Source organism: Thamnophis elegans, chromosome 4 (genome assembly GCF_009769535.1).
Source record: "Thamnophis elegans isolate rThaEle1 chromosome 4, rThaEle1.pri, whole genome shotgun sequence".
Classification (NCBI taxonomy): domain Eukaryota; kingdom Metazoa; phylum Chordata; class Lepidosauria; order Squamata; family Colubridae; genus Thamnophis; species Thamnophis elegans.
This window is the reverse complement of record NC_045544.1, coordinates 117,647,419-117,671,475: the sequence shown is the minus strand read 5'-3', so window position 1 is coordinate 117,671,475 and position 24,057 is coordinate 117,647,419. Positions and strand designations below refer to the sequence as shown.

The 24,057-nt window shown below is 46.5% G+C and overlaps 1 protein-coding gene across 1 annotated transcript; it reads left to right on the top strand.

Moving 5' to 3' along the window:
- Positions 1 to 3,793: 3,793 nt before the first annotated feature.
- On the top strand, positions 3,794 to 22,776 carry VPS37D (VPS37D subunit of ESCRT-I). Its single transcript, XM_032216105.1, has 4 exons — positions 3,794 to 3,922; positions 8,830 to 9,001; positions 15,972 to 16,054; positions 22,279 to 22,776. Exons 1-4 carry the CDS (start codon positions 3,794 to 3,796, stop codon positions 22,774 to 22,776), a joined length of 882 nt encoding a protein of 293 aa, XP_032071996.1.
- Positions 22,777 to 24,057: the final 1,281 nt, after the last annotated feature.

The window sequence follows — 24,057 nt, the reverse complement described above, 5'->3', positions numbered from 1 at the left end:
TACTGACTATTGCAAGAAAATGACCCCAGGAGTCAGGATTAATTTATGAGGGTCTTTACTTAAAATCCACTTTCTAGCTATTCTTAGAAGTTTGACTCCCCCGCAAAAGCTTTCTGAAATTGAAGGCAACTTTTTAAAAGTTGAAAGCCAGCTCCACTAGCTGCTAGTTTGCTTCCCAGTTCAATACAAAGTGCTGGGGGTCTTTCATATCTTACACAATATGGAGCCCAGTGATTTGAGGAACCGCCTCTCACTGGTTACTCTACCTATCTGGCAGGAGGGATGGGTTATAGCAGGGGTGTCAAACTCAAAGGCCCGGGGAGGAGGGGGAGATCCTGCCTGCGGGGAACTTAGATCCAGCCCATGGGGCCGCCCTGAAAAGAGCAAAGGACTGGCCCACGGTGCCTCTAACAGAGAAAATGGGCTCCCAATCTCTGTTTTCGGCTGATATGGCCTTCTGAAACCCTCTGCCAGCAAAAATGGAGCTCATGTGGCCCTTGCAAGCTGTTTTTTCTGGCAGAGGGTTGCAGGCCATCCCAGCCAAAAACGGCACTCCGGAGCCTGTTTTCTCCGGCAGAGCACTTGGGCCACCGCAGGTGCTCCTGACACAAGTGACATGCCCATCCCGGCCCCCCGAAATCAAACACAACCCTGATGGAGCCCTCAATGAAATAAAGTTTGACAGCCCTGTGTTATAGGTTCTGTCTACTGATGGGACCCAGGAGTTTTTTTGGGGGGTGTGGCACTTACCCTTCGAAACAATATCCTCCCCTGCAGGTGAGAATGGCCCTGACGATACTGACCTGCCAGAAGGTCTTCATAACCTGGTTTTGCCATTGGTCCTAGGAATCCCATAGAAATACCGAGCCCACAAAATGGCTTTATTGTGTGTAGGATTGTGATTGCATTCTCCCATGTGTTTCGCTCCAGAGGCTTTATAGGAGCCTGAGAAAGGAAAAAAGAGCCTCCCTGTCCCCTGTCCCGGGGGTCCTCCGGAGGCTTCATGAGCTTCCCTGAAGCTTCCGGAGTGCAAAAAAACCCGCCCTACGGGCAAACCGGAAATTCAGGAACAGACTTCCGATTTGCTCCAAGGGGAATTTTGACTGCTCTGGAGGCTTCAGGGAAGCCTCCTGAAGGTCCCTGAAGCCTTCAGAGTGCTCAAAACGACCCTCCAAGCAAACCAGAAGTGACATCCGGTTTGCTTGGAGGGTCATTTTGACTGCTCCAGAGGCTTTAGGGAAGCCTCCTGAAGGTCCCTGAAGTCTCCGGAGGGCTTCCGGGGGGGTGGGGGGTGGCGAGGCTGTTTTCGCCCTCCCCAGGCTCCTATAAAGCCTCTGGAGCCTGGGGAGGGCGAAAAAAACATGAAAAAAATGGGGGGATCGCGCCTGTAGTGCGCTCATGCGCATTGGGGGGGGTCACACATTGCATTATGGGTACACCTGCACACGACCCCCCTGCGCTCCCCCACTTATGGCACGCGAGCCAAAAAAGGTTCGCCATCACTGCTGTATACCATTTCAGATAAATGGTGGTCCACTTTCTTTTTGAGACTCCAGTAATGGAGCACCCACAATTTCTGATGGCAAGCTGTTCTATTGGTTGAATGCTCTTGCCATTAGGAAATTTCTCCTTAGTTCTAGGGTGCTTCACTCCTTGGTTCGTTTCCATCCATTGTTTCTTGTCTTACCTTTTGGTACTTTGGAAAATAGCTAGACCCCCCCCCCTCATCTTTGTAGAAGCAACTCAAATATTGGAACAATGCTATCATGTCTCCCCTAGTCCTTCTTTTCATTAGACTAGACATACCCAATTCTTGTAACATTCTTTTAGCTTCCAAGCCCCCAATCATTTTGTTGCTCTTCTCTGCACTCTTTCCAGAGTCTCAACATCTGTTTTATATTATGCTGACTAGAACTGGGTGCAGTATTCTAACTGTGGACTTACCAAGGCTTTGTAAAGTGGTACTAGAACTTCACCCGCTCTTGATTCTATCCCCCCATTTAGACCAGGGGTCTCCAACCTTGTGGAGTTCAATTCACAGAATTCCTCAGCCAGCAAAGCTACCCATGAGATGGGCAGCTATAAATTCAAGGAAGGACTCACTGGAAAAGAGGCAAATGCTGGGAACAATTGAGGGCAAAAGAAGAAGAGAACGACAGAGAATAAGGTGGCTGGATGGAGTCACCAAAGCAGTAGGCATGAGCTTGAATGGACTCCAAAGGATGGTAGAGGACGGGAAAGCCTGGAGGAACGTTGTTAATGGGGTCGCAATGGGTCAGACACAACTTAGCAACTAATAACAATATAAACTCAACAAATAAATGTTTATAACCATCTTGGTAACTATGATCACCAAACAGCTTGACGAAATTCATTCAGGAAAGTTAGTATAGGGGTGGCACTCCAACCTAGGGAGACCCTTCCCAAATGCCAGGGATTTGGGCATGCCAAAGCAACCTCTGGATGCTTTTTCAGGAATCCTACCTCCCTGCATTGGCCCTGGAAAGAGAATTCATGGCAGTTTCTCTTCAACTGGCACTTTGATGGATTTATAAAAGGGTGCTTAAACCTTAAACTTTCCAGTTGCAAGGTAAGGCTGTGAAAGTTGGACCATAAGAAAGGCTGAGTGCCAAAGAATTGAGGCCTTTGGGCTATGGTGCTGGAGAAGACTCCTGCGAGTCCCTTGAACTGCAAGGCCATCAAATGGGTCAGTCTTAGAGGAGATCAACCCTGACTGCTCTTTAGAAGGCCAGATCCTGAAGATGAAACTGAAGTACTTTGGTCACCTAATGAGAAGGAAGGACTCACTGGAGAAGAGCCTATTGCTGGGAATGACTGAGGGCAAAAGAAGAAGGGAATAATAGAGAATGAGGTGGCAGGATGGAGTCACTAAAGCAGTAGGTATGAGCTTAAATGGACTCCAGAGGATGGCAGAGGACAGGAAGGCCTGGAGGAACGTTGTCCATCATGGGGTCGCGATGGGCAGGACAGAACAACTAACAACAACAAAACCATCTACTAGGAATGTTAATTGCACCAAAGGGGATTAAGGGGTCAAAGGGGTCACGATTCAAATCCCCACTGGACCATGGGGCTCATGAGATGATCTTCTCAGCACCAGGCACCATATCAATTTATATCATCATCATCATTCTGAGATTTGTTCATTTTGCCCAGCACCGGCCTACCTCACAGTGTCGTTATGAGGATACCACGAAGAGTTACCCCGTATTCCCTGCTTCGGGCTCCTTCTAAAGTCTGATGGAGGATTAAATCAGTTAATCATACCTAAAACGAAACAGACTAAAGACCTCACAACAAGCCGGCCATTCCCGCCTCCATGGCCCTGCCTGCCTTAAGCTTAGCACAAAGAGGAGGTGACACGCGCTTGCAGCCACCAAGCGACAGTCCCATTTTCCCAGCGCAGAGCGCATCCTTTCTCTTCCCCCCACTCGAGATCCCCCGCACGCGGAGACGGGCTGGGTGTACTTTACACATGCTCAGACGCTCCCTCTGCCTCCCAGGCAGCAGAGCCCCCTCCCCTTTGTCTGCTCTCCTCCTTTGAGAGGAGGGGGCTGCCCAGCACGTGCAATTAACGCCCTCCTTCGCCGCCGCCTGCGCCGACTTTCTGCCGCGCCCACCCTCCTCCCCAGCCGAAACAACGGAAGCTCGGCGGAGGCGGCCCCTTTAAGAGCGGCGGGGCCGCCCTCTGGCGGTCTGCGGCGGCGGTGCAGGTGCAGGTGCAGGATCCCGCTCCTCCAGGTGCGGCCGCTCCGTCTGCTCCGTCCACATCATGGAGCGCGATCGGGGCCCGCGGGCCTCGGCGGTCGATCTGGGCTTCGGGGCGCTCAGCACGGCGCAACTCCGCGCCCTCATGCGGGACGAAACCTGGCTCGAGCGCATCGTCAAGCTGAGCAGGAAGGTAAAGCCGCGGCTCCCGGGTTGGAAGCCCAGGAGGAGAGAGGATCGGGCCCTCCGGAGGGGAGAGAGAGAGAGAGAGGTGGGAGGGTGGCATCCTGCTTTCCAGCGGGGTCTTCTGCTGCACGCACCCGCGGCTTGCTTTACTCCGACCCCAGCAGCCATCACTCTCCATCCAAATACAAAGACCGCCCCCGCCCCCTTGGAAAATAATCCGAGCATACAAAGGGGCATCGATGCCCGCCGAAAGTGCCCGTGGCATCCCTGGGGCTGTGCCACCCGACCCCCTTTTGCAGCAAATGCAGCTCTGGTTGCCAGCGGGGCTGGGAGTCTGGCAGGGGAGAGGGGATAGTGCCAGTCCAGCCAGGCCTGTGCTTGGTGCCAGAAACAATGCCCAGACCTTCGGCCTTTTCACAGAAGCTCTTGGCCCAAATGCACAAGACTCAGAAGAGGAGAGCTGGGCCCCAGGCGGGGAGGCCCTCTTGCCCCAACTGTTGGCTATGCCCTTGGAAGATCTACCCCCTTCTCATCCCGTTCTGCTAGCTCCGGGGATTACAAGACGCCCCGTATCTCCCTGCCCCAACCTCTAAAAGCTGCCCCTGGGATCCAGTTTGAACCGAGGTGTTCTGCTACCTCTCCAGCCCCCAGAGATGCTATAGGCCCCTTTGTGGACTGTTGTCAGATTTTGGTCTTCTCCACCCACCTGTCACTCAGCTCCCCTCCTTTCCCTGAAAAGCAGTCTCTCCCCCCCCCTCCAAACATTCTTTGAAATACACCCTGTTTATTATGCCAGAAGAAATGCCGAGGAGAAGCAGCATCCATTTGTTTGGGGTCCTGGAGATGGAGTCATCCAGGGCGGGTGTGGGTGTGATGGTTTAGTGGGAGGGGGTTGCTCCCAAGGCCTCAGTGCTTTTGTCTTCGCAGGATAGATCCATCCTGGACCAGACCCTCCCTTCCCTCTTTTTCTCTGGCGAAAATCAGCCACAATGGTGACCACAAAGCCCTGTTTTGTTTCTCTGTGCTGAAAAGAAAGGGATTTCTTTTCCCGAGATCCAGCAAAGCCTCATTGACTCAGCCATGGAAACACGGGCGGGGGTTGGGGTGGGGGGGTGTTGACTGTGTCTAGCCAGGCAGGCAACATGTCTTGTGCTGGGCAACAGAGAAAGGTTGCCGAATTAAGTGCCACAGCATGTCAGGCATTTTCATCATAAATGGCGTATGATTTTTGCCTTTCGACAGGCGTGGAAACAAAGCAGAGCCTCCCTCCTTCTTTCCCTTATTTATTTGGCATCCAGCTAACTTCCTCCTTGCACGCCCCCCACCCCAATTGCAGGAATTCCCCACCCCTTTTTGTGCCCCCCCCCAGACCTTAATTGGAATCTGCTCCTGGTCTCACAGTTGCAACGTCACACATGTTGTCATCCATCCTCACAAGGAGACGTTGAGGCTGTTGATTTTGGAAAGGCACCTTCTCTGCCTTCTCTCCAACAATGGCCAGAAAAACAGCCTCACTTTTACAAGATCTTTGTCAGTTCGGCTAAGCTGGGTACTCTTAGCTTCCTGCCCTTGGTATGCTCTCCAGGCAATGCCTTGATACCAAATCCTTAACCGGGTCAATTAGAAGACTTAGCAGCTGCTCTCAATCGTTGAGTTAATTGTGGTTAATTTTAATATCGGTCTTTTGTTGCTTAGTATGTTGTGTGAACCCAGCCTGTTTGGAGAGTTATGGTTCAGTCTCCTATTCAAACCAGAGTGGGTTAATTTAGTTACCAAGACAGCGTACAGTATTGTGTGAACAGGGGTATTGAGTTGCTAAATCTCACATGGAGCCCAGTGCCCTCTGAAAAATTGCCCATCAAGATAGTCAAGTCCTTTCCCCATAGTTTACCATCCCCAATGGCCCCCATAATTCTAACTAAGATGGTCCAATAAATACATTTGTCTTCCCCAAATATGAGCTCAAATGAAGTACAAGATAAACCACAAAAATTATATAGTATGTTTACTAGAAGACCATCCCAAAATGTTACCTTTTAAGCTTATGGCAATTTGTCATAGTTTCAAGACTCCCATAGACTCACAGTTTGATTTACCAAGTCAAGAAATAGTAAATATTTATCAAGTCAGTAAATAGTAACTTTTGCTTGAAGGGTTGTACTCCCCCAAAATATCTGATGCATAATTGAGATGGGGGGGGGGTATCTATGTATTCTCCAAAGCACCTGAAAGCAGGACAAGAAGCAATGAATGGAAACTAATCAAGGACAGAAGCAACCTAGAACTAAGGAGAAATTTCCTGACAGGTAGAACAATTAATCAGTGGAACAACTTGCTTCCAGAAGTTGAGGCTGCTCTCACACTGGAGGTTTTTAAGAAGAGATTGGACAACCATTTGTCTGAAATGGTATAAAGTTTCCTCCTTGAGGAGGGGGTTGGACTAGAAGACCTCCAAGGTCCCTTCCAATTCTGTTGTTATTCTGGTTTGCTCAGAGGTTTGATAAGAACAGTAGCTCTAGATTACGAATAACCTTTTGGCAGCTTCTCAGTGGCTCTATGCTTGCTGTAGCCAGAAACAGGAAGCCACATTTAGTGATTGAATCAGAGGTGGGTTGCTCCCGGTTCGGCCCGGTTCAGACGAACCAGTAGTGGTATTTTGGCCTGGATCGCAGAACCGGCAGTGACCGAGGCTGGCCACGCCCCCAAACCAGTTCCCCTGGTTCATGGCATGTTGTTTAGTAGTGCACACACATGCACAGTACATTGTAAATTGTTCTTTGCGCATGCACAGTTTACATTGAATTGCACACGCATGCGCAGCACACACAAAGCAAACTGGTAGTAAAATCAGGAGCAACCCACCTCTGGATTGAATGCCAATTGTTGACAGAGAATACGCTGACCATACTCCTTAGATATTTTCTTTCATGAAAAAGGTTTGGAGTTAGCTAGTATGGAGTAACTTCTCAAGGGCCCATGTTATTAGGGGAGGCCTAAAGAGCGTCTGGCAGTGGGAAGATGCTGCCGGATTGTGACAGCTAAGGGCTGGCAATACTTATTTTTCAATCAACTGATTAATGGGGAAAAGACAACGCTAATAAGTACCATTTTGCAGCCTGTACATTGTTTTGTGATAAAAAGGCATGTACAACTTTTTTAAAAACTGGGCCTTATTAAAAAATACAAACATGACTAGATCTATAAATTAATGTGTACCAGAGATGGGTTGCTCCTGGTTCGGCCCAGTTCAGCCGAACCAGTAGTTAAATTCAGGCCTGGATTGTAGAACCAGTTCCCTCGCTGCTCCTGAGCTTCCGCCATTTTGGTTTTTAGTGATTGCGCGTGCGCAGTTCACTGTAAATTGTTCTGTGCATGCGTGAACAACAATTTACATTGAACATCGCACACACGCATTGCGAACCAGTAGCAAAACTGGCAGTAACCCACTCCTGATGTGTACATTCCGTTGGCTTATATATCTGTCAAAAGTGTTGTGTTTGAAAAATTATAAAAACTTTAAAAATCAGGGGGAAAATCTGGGTCCAACCTCAAATATTAATGTTTGGATTTAACAGGAAAAAAAATGACTTCCCCTCAAGTCTTTAATATGGATTATTAGTTGAACTCCCAGAATGAAAGTGTGGCATAATGCCCACTGATTGCATTCGCACAACATGCTAACACTTTTTTTTTTCTGGGTTTGTACAATACATTAAATCTCACAGAAAATCCCTAACCAAGATTAAAATTAAATCAAGCTTGCAAATTATGCCCATACAGCCACCAGGATTTTAAATGACTCTCTTCACTAAGTTGTATGAGCAGTTCTCTCATCTAATCCTTTTAGAGTTATTTTTTTTTCTACTCATAGGTACAAGATCCTTCTAAGATAGGTAAGAATTTTAGCTCAGGCTGAAAGTTGGTCTTTCGCCTAAAGTGGTCATTTTGTGGAGATTAAAATCCATAACTTTGGAGCATCACACTCTTTAGGCCTGTTTATATTGGTGGCAGAAGTTGGAGTTGCTAAATAATTAGACTTATTTTAGGCATCTATTCAGACCAGCTTAATAGGTCCATTCACATTAGTTTTTTGTTTTTTTAACTTGGTTACCAAGTTAATCCACTGTCTGGTTTGAGCAACACTCCGAACCATTAACTAACCACACGGTTCACTGGGTTAACATTATCAAACTTTGTATGCTGCATCCAGGCAGCCTTACTATGACCTGCTTCAGCATGTTGTATGAACACAGCTATTGAACTTCCTATGGCATATATTCACCACAATATATCGCTCCAGGCTCCAAGCAGTTTCTTTTACTGTTTTGTACTGAATCAGCCCAAATCACTTGGTAACAAAAAATGTAATTTGTATCTTCAGATTGTATTGTCAAATACTGTATCTTTACAGCATTGGCTCAAATATATTTTGAATCTCAAATGATGTTGGTGGTGCTAAAGATGGCGGGGATGCTAGCAAAACCATCACTAGGCATAGTGCATAAAAATATACCCTTATAAACAGATAAACCTAGACAAGAGTACAGACAGCAAAGCAAAGATTAGAGAAAAAAAGTAATTCAAATGAGGATGATAAGTTGCCAGATACAGAAGAAACCAGGTTCTAAAGATCTGTGGAACAGTAAAACATTGAGAAAAACAGCAAATCAAACTAGATTGCTGGGGGGGGGGGGGGGGTGTGCCAAATAGGCATGTTATTTTAACAGGGAAAACAGCTTTCCCTGTTTGGGTGGGAAGTCCAAATCTTGTTCTTCATGCATTCATGGGAAAACCATGTACTGTATGCCCAGGATAGCCATGTAGAACCCAAAGAAACTCTGACATGCTGAACAGATAAGCATACACAGACCTTTCAGCCTGGCCCAGATGCTCATTAAATATGTGTCTTTTCAGTTCCAGAACCTGCAGCTGGAGCGGGAGGTGCACCTAGCTTCCAACTATAACCTCGCCAAGCAAAATTTGGGCTTGCAGCCTCGGCTAGAGAATGGCAAAGCTTCCCTCGCTATCAAATACCAGGAGTTGCAGGAGCTACGGGAAACCTGTCACGACAAACAGCAGCGCTTGGGTGAGCAACAGTTGGTGTCTTCCTTTCTCCCCCTAACCCTACCTAGAGTAGAGGCCAAAGTAGGACTATTGGATCTGGGCTGCCTTAACCTAGATCGGCCTTTCTCAACCTTGATTGCTGGTTAGGGAATTCTGGGAGTTGAAGTCAACCCATCTTAAAGTTGCCAAAGTTGAGAAACTCTGTTCTAGATGATCAAGCAAAGGGCAAAACATTTGTTAGTGGTCTGGACGTTTGTAGGTCTGAGAGCATCTTTAAGCAAAAGGGCTTCTTCATTCATGACAGGTCTATGAAAATTCGCCAAGGCCAACTCTCCTTGGCCAACTCACCACACAAGTCATCATGGCCAATTCACGGCGAGACAAGAGTTACACTAATAACAAAGAAATGGTGGAATAGAATAATTTTTCAAAAGGGTGCAAAAGGAGAAACAGAATGAAATGTGAATGGAAAAAATAAAATAAAAAATATTTTAAATAATTAAATAGAATGGTTAAATTGTCCCACAAACGACCTGCCGCCCTTTAAACTAAGCCTACCTTGCAAAAGGTAGGATTCCAGAGTAACTAGTTGATGATACAGGTAGTCCTCAACTTATAACAGTTCACTTAGGGACCGTTCAGTTCCAATGGCACTGAAAAAAGTGACTTATGATTGTTTTTCACACTTAAAACCTTTGCAGCATCCCCACGCCCATGTGATAAAAATTCAGATGCTTGGCAACTGACTCATATTTACGACGGTTGCTGTGTCCGTGGGATCATGTGATCATCTTTTGTGACCTTCTGACAAGCAAAATCAATGGGGAAGCCAGATTCACTTAACAACTGATTCACTTAACAATGTTATTAACAACTGCGGTGATTCACTTACCAACTGAGGCAAGAAACATTGGAAAACGGAACAAAACTCAATTGAGGAATGGATCATTTAACAACAGAAATTTTGGGCTCAGTTGTGGTCATAAGTCAAGGACGACCTGTGGTTAGCTGTAAAGAAGTTTTGTCTTATTCATAATGGGTGGGCCTAGTTTGTGATCGCAGTTGGTTTTATCGAATTTTAGTTTACTGACAACATCTAAATCCCTTTTCCCTATTTCCTGTTAGTCCCTGCTCCCCGGGTACAACTGGAAGGATGAATAGATGGAGAAACACGCAGAGTGAGGGCTCAGAAACTTTATACAAAAAGTGTTTCTTCACTCTGGAATAGTGTTTCTCAAATTTAGCAACTTTAAGCTCCATGGACTTCCCAAAATTCCCCAGCCAGTCATGCTGGCTGGGAAATTCTGGGAATTGAAGTCCCCATAGCTTAAAAAATACTGGGGTTGAGAAACACTGCTTTGGAAGAAACTCATGTTTCTTCCACTGTAATGCAATATGTGAATGAGAAATATGTAATTTTACTGAACACACATTGTGTTTTGATTATAAATTTCAACCTGACTACAGTATAGGTCAGTGTTGGCGAACCTTTTCAGCACCAAGTGCTGAAATGGGAGTGCATGCACACGTGCTAGAAACCAGAAGAGCAGCCGCCCGGGGCGCATGCGCGCCCCGGGAGGCTGCTTTTCTGGTTGCCAGCACATGCATGCCACCAGCCACCTGGTCTTTCCATTTCTGGCACGCATGTGCATACAAAGACCAGCTGTCCGGTGCACATGTGCGCCCAGGGAAGATGATCTTGTGGTTTCCGGCACATGCATGCGCACAGGCCAGCTGGTCTTTGCACACACATGGGCTCCAGAAACTGGAAAATCAGGTGGCCATTGTGCATGTGCAGGCCAAAAACTGGAAGAGCAGCTGCCCTTCCGGTTTCTGGCTCTCCCACGTATGCGAAGACCAGCTGCCCGGAGCACTGGAACCCGGAAGAGCAATGAGCGATGGCTCATGTGCCCGGAGAGATGGCTCTGCATGCCCCTTCCAGCTCATGTGCCATATGTTTGCCACAGGTAGTCCTCAACTTACAGCCATAAGGGGGTTATGTGATCACCTTTGCTAACCTTCTCAGTTGGCTTCCCACAAGCAATTGATTGGGGGGGGGAGCCAGATTCGCTTAACAACTGCATGATTCACTTAACAACTTTGGACAAAAAAGGTCATAAAATGGAGCAGAATTCACTTCACAACTGTCTTGCTCAGCAATTGAAATTTTGGGCTGAATTGCGGTCATAAATTGAGGACTACCTGTATGTGATATTTAGGGAGACACCTCTTGGGGATCATATGACTTCATAAAGTCTAAACCAATGAGGGCTAACCTTTTTCTCCTATTGTGCCGAAATTGCACCCCCTGCGGCCCATTTTGGGCTAGCAGGCCTCCCTGAAGCCTCCTGAAACTAAAACGGGATGCGGAAGGGCACCGCAGCCCCCTATGGCCAGTTTTGGGCCTAGTAGGCCTTTCTGAAGCCTCCTGGGGGTGGCTCACACGACCCTCTCACTCCTCATTCATGCGCACGCGTCTCCCACATGTGCGGCAGAGACCCGAAAATCAGCTGGCTAGTGGGAGGCATGAGTGGTGGAACTGAGCTGGGCGACGGCTTGCATGCCCACAGAAAGGGCTCTGCGGGCCACCTGTGGCAGGACTACTATAGGTTCACCATCACGGGTCTAAACCCTCCATGGAGTTGGAGAAAGAAAGAGATTGACTGAAAGAGACAATTAAAGGGCATAGCAAAAAACAAACCCGTCTCTCCTCCCCTCTTGCCCTATAACTGTGATGACAAACCTATGGTGCACGTGCCCAAAATGGCACGTGAAGCCATGTCACCCAGCACGCGTGGCCTTGCCTGTTTGTCTTCTGGCTTTCTGGCACGCATGCACGTGTGATGATCAGCGGTCCTTCATGCATGTGGCAGTGCCGAACACTGGTGTGCACCTGCGCACCAGCCAGCTGATTGGTCAGGCGTGCATGCACACTAGAACCTGGAAGTTGGGCTTTTCCAGAGCATGATCCGTTTACATGCGCAGCAAAGCTGGCTGAGGAACTCTGGGAATTGAAATCCGCAAGTGTTAAAGTTGCCAAGGTTGGAGACCCCTGATTTAGATCCTGGGAAATAGAGTTTGTGGAAGGAGATCAGAGATGGGCCGCCTGCTGAGACCCCATTCCCTCTTCCCCTTCCACGTTTGCCCAAGAATCACAGGCTACCTTCTCTCCAGAAGGTACACAGGTACTCCTTGACTTACGACCATTTTTTAGCAATCATTTGAAGTTACGACGATGTTGGAAAAACCTGACTTCCGACTGTTCCTTGCAATTACGACCGTCACAGCATCCATGCAGTTGCCATTTGGGTGCTTAGCTTGCACTTATGACAGTTGTGGCATTCGGCAGCCACGTGATCCCAGCTTGGGATCTTCCCAGCAGATTTCCAACTTAAGCAAAGTCAGTGGAAAAGCTGGCAGGGAAGGTCACAAGTCAGGTGGTTCGGTGTCTTCCTTAATGCCCACGGTGATTCACTTAACGACCCTGGCAGAAAAAGATTTTTTTAAATGCCAGGTGGGGCCACGTGGTGTTTCAGTTAACATTCATGCAGCCTCGCTTAACGACAAACTTTCTTGTTCCAAATGTGGTCATAAGTAGAGACAGTTTTAACTATTTGATTGCATCCATGTGCTCTGGATGGGCTGCCTTTGAAGAACACCCAGACGTTGATGCTGGTGCAAATGCAGTTCCCCATCTGCATTTGCGTTATCCTTACCTGTTCCACAGACATTGCACAGGCTTTTGACAGGATAGTGCCATGATGGCGAACCTATGGCATGCATGCTGGAAGTGGCACGCAGAGCCATCTCTCTGGGCACACCAACCATCACCCTGCCGGGTTCCAGCATGATAGCTGGTGCGCATGCATGCACCAGAAAGCTGACCTTCCAGTTTCCAGCGTGTGCATGAATACTGGCCAGCTGGTCTTCGCGCACCAGAAACCAGGTGACCAGCATGCGCATGCTTGAAATATGCGGGGGCTGGGGAACTGCTCTTTGGGTTTCTGGCACTCCCATGTGCACGCACCGAGGAGCTGTTCTTCCGGTTTACAGCGCTTCCCTGTGCATGCGCAGTCCCCCATTTCGGCACTGGGTGCCGAAAAGGTTTGCCAACACTGGGCTAGTGAGTACAATTTAAACTACACATAGTCCTCGACTTACAACATTGCTATTGCTATTGCTATTGCTATTTAGTGATTGTTCAGAGTTACAACAGTACTGAAAAAAGTGACACATGGCTGTTTTTCACACAGCCATTGCAGCATCCCCATGGCTACATGTTCAAAATTCAGCTGTTTGACAACTGACTTATATGTGTGATGGTTGCAGTTTCCAAGGGTCACGTCATCACCTTTTGCGATCTTCGGAGAAGCAAATTCAAAGGGGAAGCCAGATTCACTTAACAACTGGGCTACTACCTTAACAACTGCAGTAATTCACTTTACAAACGCAGCAAGAAAGATTGCAAAAGGGGGGGAAATTGACTTAACCAATGTCTCACTTAACAACAGAAGTTTTGGGCTCAGTTTTGGTCATAAGTCGAGGGGACTTTACTCAGATACTTCTAGGACTACCTCCATGGCATAGAACCAACCTACCTGGTGTGTTGGACACAAGTTGAGAATTTGAGATTCTCCCCTTCTCGGGTGACATGGAAGGGACAGAAAAAGTTCAGAGTTTTTCACTTGATGCTCCGTCTCCGTGGAGCAGTTTTATTCGCTGGAGAAGCAACTAGTACCCTCCTGTAAAAATTCAAAGCAGAGCTTTTCACGTTGAGCTCCTAGTAGAACATTAATTAATTTGCAATTTTTAATGATTGGATGTGATCAATCAATACAGATGCTGGTTTAAGCAATCATGTTTCTGATTCTCATTGTTTGAATGGATTCTGTTCAATTTTGTGAACTCCCAGAAATCCATGGAGAATCAGCAGTATGTAAGTACTGTAAATAAGCAAACGCTTCTAATTCTTTGAACATTTGTGAACACAAAGGGCCAACCTGAAGCCACCCTACAATTCTTTTACAAGCTCCAACTGAATCATGAATGTTGAAGTCGAAAGGGACCCAATAGATCTTCATTGCTGGTAGATGGGGGGAGGGAGTGTTCCAAAATGTGCAAGCTGGCAGTTGTGCCTAACCAATTGAAGTCCCTCCCCATTTTTGTATGTGACACACGCAAAAAGGGTTGGCTCTTCCATTGCAAAATCACACGTCATCTTGGCATTATGGAGACACATTTTGATTACCGTGTTTCCCCAAAAATAAGGTTATATTTTCTTTTGACCCCCCCCTCCCCCTCAAAATAAGCACTTGGCCTTATTTTTGGGGAGGTCTTATTATTTTTGAGGTGCAGGAAGTGGAGAGTGTGGTCACCTCATGGCTGCTGCTGTGTTGCTATATTTTCGGGGAGGGCTTATTTTTGTGGGAGGGCTTATTTTAGCGCATGCGCTCAAAAGCCCGACTGGGCTTATTATCCAGAAAGGTCTTATTTTCGGGGAAATAGGGTAGATATGGATTTGGATTTGAATTGGGCCATATGGGCACCCATTTCAAGTACATGACTGTGAGTGGGGTTTGTCTAATCTAACACTATATATAAATATATATGTGTGTGTATGCAATACACACACACACACACACACACACACACACACACACATACATATATAACCATATATATAACTTACTGGGATTCGAACCAGCTAGCTGATTGAGAGCTAAATAGCTTGAAATAGTTCTATACTAGTCTCCCTTTATTTATCTATCAGCACAAATAAAACACACACACACACACACATATACACACACAAATATATATATATATATATATATATATATATATATATATATATATATATATATATATATATATATATATATTAGCCTATAAGCCATATCAAAGCACAAGGTTCAAACACATATCACTAATAAAATCCTGTACAAACAATTTAAAAGAAGAGTAGGGTAAAATACAATACTTATAGGATACGATGCAATATAATTTAATACACAAATATGTAAAATAGAATAAAGTGACATAAAATTATATTTCGGTGTTACCCTTACAATCTACCCCAAAGAAAAGCGTTAACATTAAATCAGGCTCTCCTGCAACTTACTCCATTACTGTATCCAGTGGTGGGTTCTGGATCCGTACCGGTTGGAACGGGCCCGGCGTCAGCCACAGGAACATGCGCAGCACGCATACACACACATGTGGCATGCGCAGGGATTGTACCTGCCTGCGACGCTCTGCGATGCTCCAGCTGCTTGGTGGAGCGTTGCGCAGGTGCCGTATGCGCCATGCACGTGCATGGAAGCAGCAAAGGCTTAAAGGACAGGTAAGGAGCTCAGGCGGGCAGGTGGGCCCTCCAGAACACCGTACCAGAACGGTACCTGGTGCTCTGGGCAGGCTCCATACCACGGCGTACTGCCTGCAACCCACCACTGACTGTATCCCACCCTAACCCTAACTCTAACCCTCCAGTATGGAATGAGAGAGAGCAGGTTTGACCACCTTCTCGTGAAATCCCTCCAGATATCTGACAAATGGTATTCTATCCTTCCTTGGTCCTCTTTCCTCAGAGTTAAGAGTTTAAGAGTTTATTAACATTTATAGGCCGCCCTTTTCCCTGAGGGGACTCAGGGCGGCTTACATAAAATCAGGGGAGGGAATACAGACAGTAAACATAGACATACATAGAGTAAAATACTGAACAACATTCATTCAGCTAAACACCTTGTCCCCAAATCAGTCCCCATAGGTCGTAGACTTCCAGTCCCTTTCAACAGGAGAAAGAGAGAAGACGGAAGCTGAAGGCACTATTATAGTCTCTCCCTTCGGAGTTGGTCACCTGGGATTATATTCTGCTTGCACAGATTGGGGAGCATGCCCTGGTAGGCATTCCTTCCTGCCAGGGTGCAAGGATCACACAACACAGCTGGCTGACATGTGGATGTTAAAGCTGAACTTGCCTATTTGTCCAACAGGAGTGTGTATGGCAAAGTGGACTCCAGAGAATGCCCTGAGCAGGCTACAGGCTGAACTGGAGAACGTAGAGGCCAAAGTGGAGGTGAGTCATGACCAACAAGCTACCATGGCTTCTCCAGGGCTGCTCCCAGAAGTCCTCTTTTTTTAATATGCAAAAGGAATAAACTCTTTCTCTGAATCTTCTTCCCACCCAGAGATAGAGGAGCAAAGTGACTCCAGGCCACTGTTCTCCATGCCATCCCATCAGAGGTCAACTTCCCAAACTGGTTCCAGCCTATGCCCGGAAAGGCAGAGGTGTGATGGACCAGGAAGGGAAACAAGAGAGTTTTCCTGTGCTTCTGTCTAAGCTTGAGAAAAGGGGCCCTTTTTGCTACTTGAATGTTGGGCTTCAAGGAAGTGCAGTGCGGTGGTGGGTTCTGGATCCCATTCCAAGCGGTACAGTTGGAATGGGCCCGACGGCGTCCATGTGGATGTGCGCAGCACACGTGCATAAACACGCAGGGCGCTTACAAGTGCGCCGAGCGCGCATGCATCTTAGCACCTCCGCAAGTCTCCGCAATGCTCCGGCTGCTCCGTGGAGCGTCGCATAGGCGCTGTACGCTCCATGCGTGAGCGCGGAAGCCTTAAAAGACAGGTAAGGAACTTGGGCAGATGGGTCCTCTGAAGCACCGTACTGGAACAGTATCTGGTGCTCCGGGCAGGCTCCGGTACGCCCGTACCGGGGCGTACCGCCTGCAACCCACCACTGGTGCAGTGATCTAACTTTTCCAAGCTGCTACTCAAGAATTGGCTTGTGGCCAGTATGGAGCTTTGAACAGCCTTTTTAGCTTTCACAAGCTACCGTATCTATCTGGCTATAATTGCAGACACACAACACACTGAACTGGGCCAATGAAAGATCTAAACAACTGCATTCCCAGAACATATCAAACTTGTGCAGGATTAACTTTAGGACTTTTTTCTTTTTTATTTGTTAGCTGAGCCCTCGAGCTGTTTGGTTCATTTTGGTTCAATGTATTGTGCAAAGTTTTTTTAAAAATGGGTTGAATCATCCGGTTCAATGTGTTGTGTGAAGCCTTCCTTTATGTTATTACTATTACCATATCAACGATAAATATCAAATTAAACATGTTGGACTGTTTCAGTGGTACTCAAGCTATGGAACGTCGTCCCCTCCTTGGGAGAGACAGCAAGACACTTGGAGTGGAGGTGAGGCATGATGTTGTAGGGACACATAGGCCCCTACAGCATTTATATATTTAAAAAGCCTCCTTCGCATCAAGCTCAAAGCTGGTGACATCATGGACACACCCAGGCTCACCATCTGCCTGCTTCAAGGATTATTATTCCCCAACTTTTCTGTCTAGTCTAAACTCTGGGATTCCAGGAGGTCTCTCATCCAAGTGTTAACAAAGATTGATGCTTGGGGTTGGACTGGAAGACCTCCGTGGCCCCTCCCAACTCTATTATTCTATGTTCTATTCTATCTTCTAACTTAACTTTCTGGATCAGTCAAAGCTAGCTGAGTGCTGCCATCTGCTGATAGCCAGAGTTTTAGAGTCTCTCCTGGTAGGAAGAGCGGGTAGCACAGCTTTAGTACTGCGGCCACCCCGGCTGCCCTTCTTACAATGAGCTTGCAATGAAACAAAACGCCATACAAGTAGTCCTCTGCTTGTGACCGTTCATTTAGCAGCCATTCAAATTTATGACGGTGCTGAGAAAGGTGACTTATGGACTTTGATCTTACAACTGTTGTCGTATCCAGGCGCTCATACAATCACAATACGGATGCATGGCAACCAGCTTGCACTTATGACATACAATCGCCTTCTGTGACCTTCCCATATTGGCTCCTGGCAAGCAAAGGAATTGGGGAAGCCAGCAGGGAAGGTCACAGTCACATGATGTCCCACTTAATGACTGGAGGTGGTTTGCTTAATGACTGGGGCAAAAAAAGGTTGTAACATTCGATACAGTCACCTGGTGCCTGCCTTAAGGAACACGCTGGATTAACAGTGAATGTTCTGGTCTTAATTGTGGTGGTTGATCAAGGTCTACCTGTAGAGCTTTTGACTGGAACAGCTTATTTTCCATTAAGGCAGTGTTTCTCAACCTTGGCAACTTGAAGATGTCTGGACTTCAACTCCCAGAATTCCTGGTTGGGGAATTCTGGGAGTTGAAGTCCAGACATCTTCAAGTTGCCAAGGTTGAGAAACACTGCATTAAGGGATGACCGAAAAGCCTTTTCCAAATGCCGTTGTTGGATTAGCAGTCTAAGCCACTGATACAGTGTATCCGGGTGTTAAATGCCTGTGCATTGTGTGTACACACATGTGTTCGTAGGGGATTTTGCATCTTGGTTTGCAAAAGAATATGGTCAAGAGGCTAAGAAAATAGAGGGAACCCATATGCCAATTATGCTTGCTAAGTTTTGTGCTGGTTTGAATGGCTTGGAAAGAACTGGTTTCCATTCTTAAATGAGATGGGCAATGTGGGCCTCTCCAACCGTTTTGGACTCCAGCTCCCATCAGCACCCATTGGCATAACAATGTCTTACAGGAATTGTAGTTCAGGACAACTGAAGGAATTTGAGTTACCTAGCAATGTTTGTAATCTTGTCCCAGGCATCCTTCGGCAAATTCCTTTGGCAAATTGTGAATGTATTGGTGTTTGCAGCTTCCCTTAATCACCTTTTGAGCTAATACAATAGCAATTTCCCATAAGATTGTGCCAGGAGTTGCATTTACACAGTGCAATTAATTTGATTTTTGAATTAACCCATGTTCTGGATTTGCACAAAACATTAAACTGTGATAGCATTGTAGAGGGTGTGGCTCTTCTTCTAGAGTTTGGCCTAGGGCAGAGGTGAGGAACAATGGCCCTTTATGACTTGTGGACTTCAATTCCCATGGAGGGGGCCACGGCTGGTTCAGGAATTCTGGGAGTTGAAGTCCACAAGTCATAAAAGGGCCATCGTTCCCCACAAGCTGGACTAGGGTGATTGGACCCCTTGTGAGTTCGATATTGGCCAGATTTACAATCTTCTTCTTTATTGGTTTTCACTTATTTGTTTTTGACTGGTATTATATTTTATTCTTTTTATTATATTGTGAGCTCTCCAAGTCACTTGAAGTTAGGAATGACCTAACTAAATAAATTAATTTAATTTAAACAATAAACTAACTAAACAAGCTGGATTCACTCCAGCAACCTAAAAACTAAGGTCAGTGATTAAACTTAGTATGTTGTATAAAAACATGTACCATGTTTTCATGTGGTGGCTTTCTAGATTTATACCCTATTTGTCAGCCTCCTCAACTATCCAGAGGACTACAACTAAATGAGGTAATTCTACTCTATTGTAAGGTTACATTAACTTGCAAGAATCTTGCAAGTCTGAAAGTACAAATCTCCTACTGTTGCTTTTTCCAAACTGATAAGTTAGGGAGGTTCCTTTTTGAGGTTTTTTTCTTTGCCTGTTTTACAGCTGCAAGTTCCCCCACCACTTATTTAATTGTTCCCTAAGCAGCATATCTTTCCCTCCACCCATCTCCCAGAGACCATTCTCACATACCATTACATCACTTGTCCTCTACAGGCTTATAGTGGCCTTCATTACACCCCCTTCTCCAATTTCTCTCACAATAAAAACTTGGGTTCTGGGAGTGCTTGAGTGCTGGGAGTGAGTGACCCAAAGTTATCCACTGAGCTTCCATGGTTATGGATCGACCTGAATCTGATTGAATCTTCTCAGTCTTTATCCAACACTCTTAGTCATTAATCAACACTGTTAACCATTGTATATATTGGCTGTCTTTATTGGATTGCTTAAAAATACAAGCAGGGAGATGGAGGAAGACAGAGAATCTAGTCTATATAAACAAGCTAGGTGAGACTACATTTCCAAACAATGGACCCAAAATTTAATTTGATCTGTTTATTAAACATTGCAATACATTTTCAGCAAAACTGAGCCAACAAGAGAGTTGGAAAGCTCCCAGAAATAGCAGAAGTAAGTTTGGAATTTCTTTCTATAATCACAGCAAGCACAAAAGGAATAGGAAATTCCCTGTGTACAAACTCAGGGGAGAAAATGTCCATTTCAGGTGTCTACGTAGAGTCTGATGGGATGTATGTAAAATGCTATAGGAAAGAACACAATCCCCGTCTTTCTGTTCCTACGCTCCTTTCTGCCTTTAAATTCACTGTACCATCCCTAGTGTTACAGAGGGCTTTAGTCAGAGTTCATTTGGAATACTGTGTCCAATTCTGGAGATCTCACTTAAAAAATATATTAAAATATAAATATAAAAATTTTTATTGATAAGATCATGGGTGGGCTTCAAAAATGTCAGCAACAGGTTCTCTGCCCGAATGCTGGATGGGTGTGGCCATAGTGGGTGTGACCTAGTCGGCCTCCTGCGCCATGGCGGGGGGGGGGCTGTTTTTACTTTCTCCAGGCTCCGGAGGCTTTCCTCGAGCCTCTGGGAGGGCAAAAACTGCATCCCCCAAGCTCCAGAAGCCCTCTGAAGGCCAGAAATGGGCCTGTTTCCAGCCTTCTGGAACTTCCAGGTGGCCCGTTCTACCCCTTTCCTGAGCCTCCAGGCGAATCCTCCACTTACCTCGCATCCAAAACAGGCCACGTGGAGACTCCTGGGAGGAGCGGGGTGAAGTGGGAGGGTCATGGCAGAGTGGGAGGGGCCAGCCAGGTGTGTGATTTGGAGATTCTCCAAACTGTCCATAACATTAGGTACGGGTTCTCCCGAACCCGGTTAAACCCATAGCATAAGTATACATATCAGTGGTGGGATTCAGCCAGTTCGCACCTATTTGGGAGAACCTGTTGTTGGAAGAAATCTCCTTTTGGTTTTTTCCACTTTACAGGGCTAATCCTGTAAGGAAGGCAGGAAGGAAACATTCTGGTGTTATTTCTAACCTAATTTATATTGCCTTACTTCGAGAAACTGCCTCTCTGGTTAACCCTTATTACATTGTAACAGCTAAGGTGAAGCGCCCATTGACATGAGTGACATTGAGTTGGCCACGCCCACCCAGTCACATGACCATCGAGCCCCACCTACCCAGCTGGTCATTAGAGTAGAGAACCGGTTATTAAATTATTTGAATCCCACCACTGATATATATATGTTGTATTTGTGCTGATAAATAAATAAAGGGAGACTAGTATAGATCTATTTCAAGCTATTTAGCTCTCATCAGCTAGCCATACCCTTACTGGGAATCGAACCTGTGCTGTATTGCATCTTAGGCAGATGTGTTAACCACTAAGCCACAGAGTTCGACTCCTTATCAGCCAAGCCAGGGTGAAAGGTATCTATTTAGAGTTACAACCCCCGATATGCCCAAATATGGGAGGAAGATCACTACTTCCATTCTCTGTCCTTTGGCTCGTCACAAGAGACCATCCGGACAGAAACCCAAAATAGCTTGAAATAGATCTATACTAGTCTCCCTTTATTTATTTATCAGCACAAATACAACAAATGTAACAAAAAGGCAACAGTAACAATATTGGGTTTCTGTCTGGATGGTCTCTTGTGACGAGCCGAAGGACAGAGAATGGAAGTAGTGATCTTCCTCCCATATTTGGGTATACTGGGGGTTGTAACTCTAAATATATATATATATGTATAAGATTGAGCGAGTATAGAGATGGGCAAGAAAAAATTGCAAGATCTGAGGGACAAAACATATCAGAAGAGATTGGAGAAAGAGAATATGTATGGCCTGGAGGACAGAAGGGAAAGGCAGAGACATGACTGAAACCTTTAAATATATTCAGGGTATGAATAAAGTTCTAGAAGGCAGTATTTTTAATATTAAAGCAAAAACATCAAGAAACACAGGGACATAACCTCAAATTGACATGAGGGAAGTTCTGAAGGAATGATAGAAAGTATTACTTCACAAAAAGAGGAGTGGAAGCTTGGAATTAACTCCCACCCGAAGCAGTGGTCATCAATAACTGAGTTTAAACATGGTTGGGATAAATATATGTCCATCATCCGACAAAAATTAAAATAAATAAATAAATAAGCATACCAAAAAAAACCCCGAAGGTCAGACTAAATAGACTACTAAATCTTTTTCTGCTGTCAGTTTTTTTTATGTTTCTATGCTACGTAAAGATTAAACTCCCACTTTTGTAAATAGAAATGGGGATGAGCACCATATTGGTCTATGGCTCAGCAGGAAAACCCACCGGGAAATGCTGGTTGTTGAAATTTGCTTGGAACACCAACTATCCAAAGTTGGCCGTTTTCATCCTCCTTTCTTTGTCCACAGGAACAAATGGAGCAGTTCCTATGTTGGGATCTCCCTATTGAGAGCTTTGTGGAGTCTTTCCAGCACAGCCGCATGCTCTCCCATCTTCGTCGCACTCAGCTGGAGAAGTTGCAGGAGATCCTGAAGGTGGAGAAGGCAAAAACTCCTGAAAAGCCAAGCCCGAGCTGTGAAGAGGAACAGCCTGCAGTCTCCCCAGCACTTCCAACTCCTCCTCCTCCTCCTCCTCCACCTTCGGCTCAAGCGGCCCCAGCTCAGAATAATGGGCCACCTCCTAAGGTCTTCCAGCTCCGCTTGGCACCGGCATTCTTGATCCCCTCAGAGGCTGTGCTCCCCATCCCCATGACAGCAGCCCCTCAGAAGTGCTGCCTGCCCACTCTGGCCACCTCGCACTCCACCACTAACTTTGTGAGCTCTCCCTTGAGCCTGATTGGGCACATCCATTTGCCCCAGGCACACCTGCCGCACCAGCAGAAGAAGAAAGAGCCGCCACATCGGTAGCTGCCACAGCACCAATGGGACATTTTGACCAGAGCCTCTGACACCAGCTACGATGGGCCAGAGTCTGAGGTGTGATGCCAGCCTGCCAAGAACTCCACCTTCCCAGACTTGGTGGGAGATAGGGGTGGGCGTATGGCAGAGAGCTGGCTCCCTTTTCTCTCTGGCTGCCAAAATAATTTAGATTCCATCTCCACTCTTCCCCCCCCCTCACCATCCCCCACCTCCCCAGGCAGTTTGGCTGGCGGGGTTGATCCAGTGTTAACTCTATGTATAGGTGGCCAAGACCGCAGGGAGTTGTGCCCTGCCTCCCCCTTTCCCACTTGAGAAATAAGGAAAGTTATGTCGCTTCTTCCCCCCTTCTTTTTCGGGAGCCTGAATTCACCATCATGCACTCATTACGCCTATCTCTCGAGTTAGGTGGGGGGGGGACCTCTTGCAAACTGCTTGTTGCTTTTCTGGATGCTGGGTGTGATCAATTTCAGGCAGGGCTATCTCTAACCCCCTCCAGGCAGTCGGCCGGCTGATCTTCTCTGTGGCACAAGGGACTCCATTTCAGTAGCAAGTAGGAAGAGAACATACATGGCAGGGGACGGGGGTGGGGGTGGGGAATAGAGCACAGCACATTTCTAGGGGGTGGAGAAAGGAAGGGTAGGCCAACTGCTTGGAGGGGGCAGTTTTTGGAGCTAAATTGGCCCCCTTCCTATTCATTTTTTTCTACTGGGGCAGGGGGGTATCTGCAGATGAAGTGGGGAGGGGTCTATTGATGTGATGGGGAGGGGGTTTGAGGTTGCAAAGCACAGGGTAGAACATTTTAGCCCAAAGTTTATGCCACGGCTAGAGAATGGGTTAGTACCAGCATAGGCACACGGTCTCAACAGGGTATGCATAAACGGGAGAGATGAGGCAGCCCCACGATGCTCTAAGGGGAACATGCCTTCCAGGATGGGTGGGGGAGGGAGCAAGGAAATATTTTCAAGCAAACTTTTCTCTTGATGCGATGTGCTTGCTAAAACAAAAACAAAAAACTGAAGGATGAAATTCTGGGGACAGCAAGGAGGGAGATTTGAACTGGGGAAAAAATTAAGGTTCTCCTAATTTTAATCCCTTCCCCTCAAGCAATTATAGGTGTGATTGGATTTAGAGGGTACAATGCAGGTGACGTTAGCTATACCGAGATCCCGAGTGCCATTGACTACCTATCCAGTCTCCAGAAAAACCTTCCTTGATTAGAATGTAAAATGGATCACTTTTTATATTCGCCTCTGTGGAGGCTGCCCGTAG